The 6,924-nt window shown below is 43.3% G+C and overlaps 1 protein-coding gene across 1 annotated transcript in view; it reads right to left on the bottom strand.

The window, feature by feature from the left end:
* Positions 1-4,531: 4,531 nt before the first annotated feature.
* LOC119414748 (transmembrane protein 200C) overlaps positions 4,532-6,924 on the bottom strand; it is an 11,079-nt gene continuing 8,686 nt past the window's right edge. The window contains exon 2 of the mRNA XM_037681858.1: positions 4,532-6,408. Coding sequence (XP_037537786.1) covers positions 4,849-6,375 — 1,527 coding nt within the window. The 5' untranslated portion in view covers positions 6,376-6,408 and the 3' untranslated portion in view covers positions 4,532-4,848. The remainder of the gene's footprint in view (positions 6,409-6,924) is intronic.

The following is a 6,924-nucleotide window of genomic DNA, read 5'->3' as shown; positions in this document are numbered from 1 at the left end:
GTAGGATGGGTGCGCAGTTCATCTGTCTGCTGCAGGGCCAACACATACAAGCACACTCACTCAATTTAGACGGGAGGAAGTTGAAGCACACAGAGAAAACCTGCACAGTCGGAGGAACAACACAAGAATTTGACACAGAAAAGCTCCAATTGAGACTCAAACCAGAACCGTACGGAGCTGAGGTGCCAGTGGTGGCCTTGCATGATTCTCTCCACTGCCTCGGGTCACTAATCTCCATACAAGCAGCCATTATCAGTTGTTGGGTGAACATTTTGTACACGAACGCTGAATGGATGATCAGATCGAGTCACAATCATGTTCAAACTTAAAACATCTAGAAATGAATCAGGTGAGATATGACCAGAGCATTAAAAACTCTGCAGAGTGGCTGCACGATGCGCACATATTCTTCAGTGTTTACGGCGCGTCGAGGATGACAAACAAACACCGACTTATCTCTAATCGGGACTGTGCTTTTTAACGGATATCAATGTAGTGTGCACAGCCAGGAAAGAACGGTGCATGAAGCTGTTATGAACGCCCGAGGTTATTTTCTCGAGTGATTACCTGCTTTATTTAGGTATGAGCTCATTGACACATTTTCTGGACTTTGAAATTAGAGGCTGGCAGAGTAAAGTTCACATTTAAACTCTCTCACGTGTGCAAAACTGCCACACATTTATACCCCTTTATAACTTGCACAATAAGTTATCTTAAAGCCATTCTGGCAACAAACGCCATTAAATTACTACCAAATGATCAAGGCAGGACATGCTACCATCAGCCAAAAGTCCCATGAACTTTGCCTGGCCTTATCTCACTCCATAACCCTGGAAAACGTGCTTGCCTTCCAAACATTCATACAGATGTGACCAGATGCATCATTAAAAATAAAAAAGCTCTTCATTATTTCATTCAGAACAACTCAGAGGAAACTCGTGCTGTGACAACTTCCCATTTCCGAATCATCTACCTGTGCCATGCACAGCTTTTCTTTCAAACCTAGCCATTTGTGCACAAGTGCATTATTATTATTATTATTATTATTATTAATGTGTGCATGTTTAAGAAAATCATGCTGTGCTTTCTCAGCAGTTATAAGAGGTGAGTTAAGACACCTAAAAATGGGCCAAATCAACCCATTATAAAAAGCAATTTGAAGAATCCGTGATTTGTTTTGATGATTGGTTTACATCAAAGTTTCACTTTTAAACAGGAATATCTTTGAACATCAATTAAAGTACTTTACTGACCAGAGTTATAGTTTTCACAGAGTCGACCTTAAGCTAGTGAAGTGGTGCTTCATTAAGCTAGGTGTCTTTTTAAATGTATTTGATGCTGACCGAAGTTAAATGGCTAAGCTAAACATGTCTAAACTACTGTGGGACGTTTAATGTGTCATATTTCAGCTTTTTAAATTGAACCATTGTTACTCACCGTTTCCATGTCGCCAGGAGAGCAGCAGGTGTCACATTGATAGCAGCGGAAACACAAATAAAGATGTTAGTAAAGTAGGCTAATTCTCCAGAAAACTGCAAATGTGGTCGTGTGAACAAAGTAAGTAGGAGTGAACAATCTTTACCCGAGTCTTTCCGGAGACACAAACCCTTCCAAAGCAGCAGCTGTCACCGAGCAGCGTCACCGGAGGGACTAGGAAATCCCGACGCGGGGCTCGTCCGGGTGTAAAGGACCGGACACCTGTAAGCGCTCGCCTTGGTAAACCACCGCCGCCGACACGGCGCGAGCTAACCCCGCCCCTGCTGTCTGCAAAGTCGACCCCGTGGTGTAACGACTCAGTACAGACACAGCGACACCTGCTGGCCGCTGCTTAAAAATGGCGCTGGGGAAACGTTAGATAATGGTCACATGACCACTAGGAGGTTTAAATCTAGGCAGACCGTTGAAGCATATAATCAAACTACATTTTATCAACTTCCAGAAACATTAGCTTATTCTATGATTTTCATAATGAAATTGTGTTGTTCTGAATCCGATGCATCTTGAAAGCTTAAGCAATACACATTTTTATTTTCCCATTTCTAGAGATTTCTCTTGGTTTCTTTAACATTTAACAATATGGCACAGTAAATGACAAAACACAAAATTTGTCACATCCATCCATCTTTTATCCGTTTCTTCCTTTTTGGGTCGCGGGGATCACCGGTGCCCATGCTCAGCTATCACTGTGTTGTTGTTGACATCCAGTCAAGATGGAAACATTTAAAAATTAAAATTTATTTGCACATTTGATATCATGTCATCCAACTCACGGAGTTAAAAATAATTTGATTATGATTCTACTTTTTTGTTTTACAAACACATAACTTTGCTGGAGACAGATGAACTGGATCAAGCTGACATCTACATCTCTAAAGAGGCTTGATTATTAGAAAAATATAAACAAGTGTAGGTGCTTGGATACAAACCACAAATGAAACCATAAATAAATAATAAAAGGATTCATCGATTCATAAGAACAGGCTCCTATTGCTGAAGACAACAAGAATACAGCCGTACATTTCTGTGATAATGTTGGCCTGTTTGCCTCCGTTCAGTCAGCCCAAGTACTCCAATTTCTACATCAGTGGAGAATAATGGGGAACAACTGCTGCAATTATCCATTGTAAGTATCTTACCTGCAGTAGACAACAGTCAGTTCAATCTCAGTTTGGAGAATCAGAGACAACTTGTACTCAAAATTTTTCTAGCAGTTTGAGCAGAAGCTATACCAAGTATTTTATACCCAATGTGTTTCCCCTACCAGGGCGCCCTGCCCTGTCAACAGAATCGAGCGCCCTGCCTACTGAACTGCAAAAATCACACAAGAGATAAACGCCTAACCTAGGGGGAAAAGATTTTACAAACTTTTTAATATTGTATTTTCTTAACCAAACAAAGTCTGTATTTTAACATGTAACTGACACGCTGAAGCTGCTGAAATGTTTTTCAGCAAATTTGCAAACAAAAACCTAAAACAGTGTTTCTGAATGAAAAAAAAAAAAAAAGACAGCACATCTATTTCTAGGGAAGTCCTGGGATATGTGAATGAGCCTGATCACACAGAATAGAGAAAGTGAGTTTTCAGCTTCTGACCCACAAAAACAAAACAAACACCCCCCTTCCCGCAAAAAAATAAAAATAAATACATAAAAACAGTGGCAAACACTCCACCCGCTTCAAATGTTATCCGCCATTAAATGGTCGTTATTAATTGTTATCATTCCCATATGTAGTGGTCAGACTGTCCCTCCTGTACCTCCTAGTGGGTTTAAAGGTACGTTGTTAGCGCTGATAATAGCTTCACGTGGTTAGGTTTAGAGTAAAGGGTCTGGCAGTTAGGTTTAGGGTCTTGGTTAGGTTTAGGCACAAGGGTAAGGGGTTTAGGGTTGGTCCTCTGGGTCAGGTGTAAAGTTAGGTTTAGGAAAATGGTTACATAAGCTTAAAAAACAAAAAAGACACTTCCTGGTTCACCCCCGTGTAATGCTGCCTATTATCAGCGATAATAACGATAACAACGTATCTTTAAACCTACAAGGAGGTAGGTGGGACAGTCTCACTGCTACATATGGGGATCATAACAACTAATAATGGCCATTTAATGGACTGATAACATCCAAAGCCACTCACAACCCTGGCTATTGCTGATTGAAGTGTCTAAATGTTAGAGTCAATTAAAAAAACACTGTAATGCTACCACAACCAGCACCAACACTTGTTATATTTTCATCCATTTCTAACTTCTGCTCTTTATAGTTTACAGCAGTTATACAAAAATAGGCTATTAGCAATCAATTCCAAGTTTGTTTTGTGGAAAATCAACTCAAGATTCATCACTTGTTGTTTGATGACCCCAACTTTGGGAACCATTGGTCATATTAGAGAAAGACAAACTGTTAAACTCAACAGATCAGCAGTACGATATTTGGCAGCAACAATATATGCATTTAGCTTCAAAACACAAAACAATATTTGCGTTAGAAAATAGTAACGTTGTGAGGTGTAAAACCGCCTAATAGCTGTTAGCCATTAGATGGATTCCTAGAGGAGAAAACCCACCTAATTTTCCAAACTGATGACTCTGGCTACTGTCTACTGCAGGTAAGATACTGACTGCTCACATAAAAAAACAAGCCATTCTTTGAACTTTTTTCTTTAAAATATTTAGAAAAAACAAACTGTTTGGCATTTTAATATTAAACAATAAACGTTTGTCTGAACCAGCATAGGTGTTAGAGTCAGATTTATTCAACCATGTACGTTTCATATGAACAAGTGTGCACATAGAGAAGACCTCGTTGTTAAGGTCTCATTACTAAACCAAACGTCTACCTGAGATTCTGATCAGTTCACCAAGTCACGTGTTTTTCACAGAACAATGCAGAGAAACAAATCTAGACTATTTAATTTCTGTGACATACGTAAATGCTACCGTACAACAAGGTGGACAGCAGTTCGCAGTGATAGTTTTGGTAGTTTTACAAGCTACAGTGTCTGCCCTACAAGTTGTACAAAACAAGTTAAAACTCAGATCTTTTTTTTTTTTTCCCTTTTTCTGTTTTTTTTACAAACCTTTACTAAAACTCCATTGAAGTCTTAAGTATTGCTCTTGCTACATTGGAAAAATAGAAAAGTTACATCTGAATATTGAGCAGTGGTTGTTTTCATATATAAAGTGTGTCGCTCTTGAGTGCATGGCTATAAGTCAATAGTCCTTAGCTGTGTACTCTTTGTGTTTCCTTTCCTGACCAGCTACTCATCACTAATGGCAAAAGAAGGTAAAAAGCAAAGAACAAGACCAGAAAGAGTTGCAGGAGGGTAGTGAGATAAAAAAAAAGAAGAAAGAAAAGCCTAGGATTCTGTAGAAGTGCTGGGCGTCTGCAGAGCCTCCTCCCCCTGAGCTCCTTCATCCCTTGTGGCTGTTGCATCCATCTCTGCTTCCTGTCCCGCGGCCTCTAAAGCAGCGTGAGTGTCGGGTGCTTCGAAGGACTCGCCCCCCAGGTCAGTCAGTTTGATGTAGCCCTTGCTGTTGGAGCGCTCCAGTCGGGGGCAGCTGAAACGCCTCGCTCTGTCACCTTGACGACTCCCAGACACGGACAGGCTGCAGCGGCGCGCGAGCCTCGGCTGATCTGTGAAGGAGTTCAGCGACGCGTTTGAGCCCGTTCCCATGGCAACGGGAGCTGGAGGAAACAGCTGTGTGTGAGGCACCTCCTGCGGATTAACCGTCTCTGTGGTTCTGTCCTCCTGACGCTGATGGGGGGGCGGGGAGTCACTCGTCGTCGCTGACCCCTTATGCCTCCCGTCCATCTCACTGCTGGCGTGTCCATCCTCACTAATGTTTTCAGCAGCGGTCTCAATCACAACCTCTTCCTCCGAGCGTCCTTCTGCCTCCACCCTCTCCGACTCCTCCACCTCACAGTTGTTGAGTTTGATCACGGGGAGGGTGAACGCGTTCACAGAGGAGGCGACGATGTAAGTGGTCTCCCACTGTCGGGGCTGGGGGGCCTGCTCGCCGCTGTTGCTGTAGTCCTTGTAGATGCTGTAGACGGTGTCGGTGAAGGTCTGGACATCTCTGGACCAGCTGCGGGGCCTGCTCGCCAACGAGGAGCGTCTAAACGCCTCCTCGGTATCCACCTCTCCCTTCAAATTGAGTCCAGTGGAAGGCCAGGAGCTGCGGGTGAGTGACCCGCTCGCTGGAAACGACGCCGACGGGCCCTCAGCACTCCTCGCCTGGGTGTAGTTAACCAGGCCGTTCAGAGGAGAGTACTCCTTTGACCGTATGTTGTGCAGATCTATCACCGTGGAGTAAATATCTCTCAGGTTGATGATTTTAGTTTTCTTGTCTCGGTTTTCGTGGAGAACAGCGTTGGCACAGATGAAGAGAAAAATGCCAATTCCCATCACCAGCGGTCCGAACACTTTCAGATTGTCTGAGTACAGGTAGTTATCCAGGAAGTCACAGAGGATGCCACAGTGAGGAGAGGAGGTGCTGCTGTTAGAATGGCTCTGGTTGAACTCATGCGCTGGGCTGGAGGGAGACTTATCTTGGGTCAAGTTAGGCGAGGCAGCTGGACTTCTGGAGTAGCTCGCCCTGCTGTTGTGGAAGGCTCCGTTCCTGCGGCGCTCCTGGTACTCCTGCTGATTCTGACTGGGCCAGTAGCCTAGCACAGCCATGGAAATCCCGACCATCAAAACCATCACACCAATGGCAGCCACCAAACCAGCCGGGGAGCAGAGGTTGAGCTTCCCCTTCACAATGACCACATCGTTCTTCTTCTTTTTCTTGGATTTCCGTTTCCTCTTGTTTTCAGCTCGATTTTTGGACCGGAGCGAATCCTGCCGCCTGTTCATGCGCAGCAGGCCACCCGTGGCTATCATGGTGGCGACTGGACAGCAGGCTCCTCACTCAGTCTGGTAAAACAGAGAAGAGGTTGTTCACATTGTGCAAATGTGTCATTTCCACCCAACAAACCAGCCGAAGTATAACACTGCTATTTAATTTAAATGGATGTGCATCACTTTAGCGTCTCTGAGCTAAAAGTGATCGTTCATAGTCATTCACAAGGCTAAATGCTACAAAATCTCAGGTGAACTCAATCTAATCTTCTTTGAGGTTATAATATATAACTAAATACAAAGTTATGGTGCATCATCTTCAAGCTTCTCCTCAGTAATAAGTTTTTTTTTTAAATGTTTAGGCTTTTAAACCCCATAGACCATGTGTCATAACTACATCACAACCTTGAGCAGCAAACCCAGCTAACCTTTTCACATGCTGACTGTTACACCTCTGGTACTACCTGACTTGACAACGCAAAGTTCGTAACAGTGCCAGGCTGGCTTCAACCCACCCATGCGGCCTTGGTTCATTCAGAAATGGCACCTTGTTGGCTTGGAGTTATCTCATTTTTAGCTTGAAGTGTTTTG

Source organism: Nematolebias whitei, chromosome 9 (assembly GCF_014905685.2).
Source record: "Nematolebias whitei isolate Nwh7 chromosome 9, NemWhi1, whole genome shotgun sequence".
Taxonomy (NCBI): domain Eukaryota; kingdom Metazoa; phylum Chordata; class Actinopteri; order Cyprinodontiformes; family Rivulidae; genus Nematolebias; species Nematolebias whitei.
Note: the sequence above shows the minus strand (reverse complement) of the source record. Positions and strands in the feature narration are given on the sequence as shown.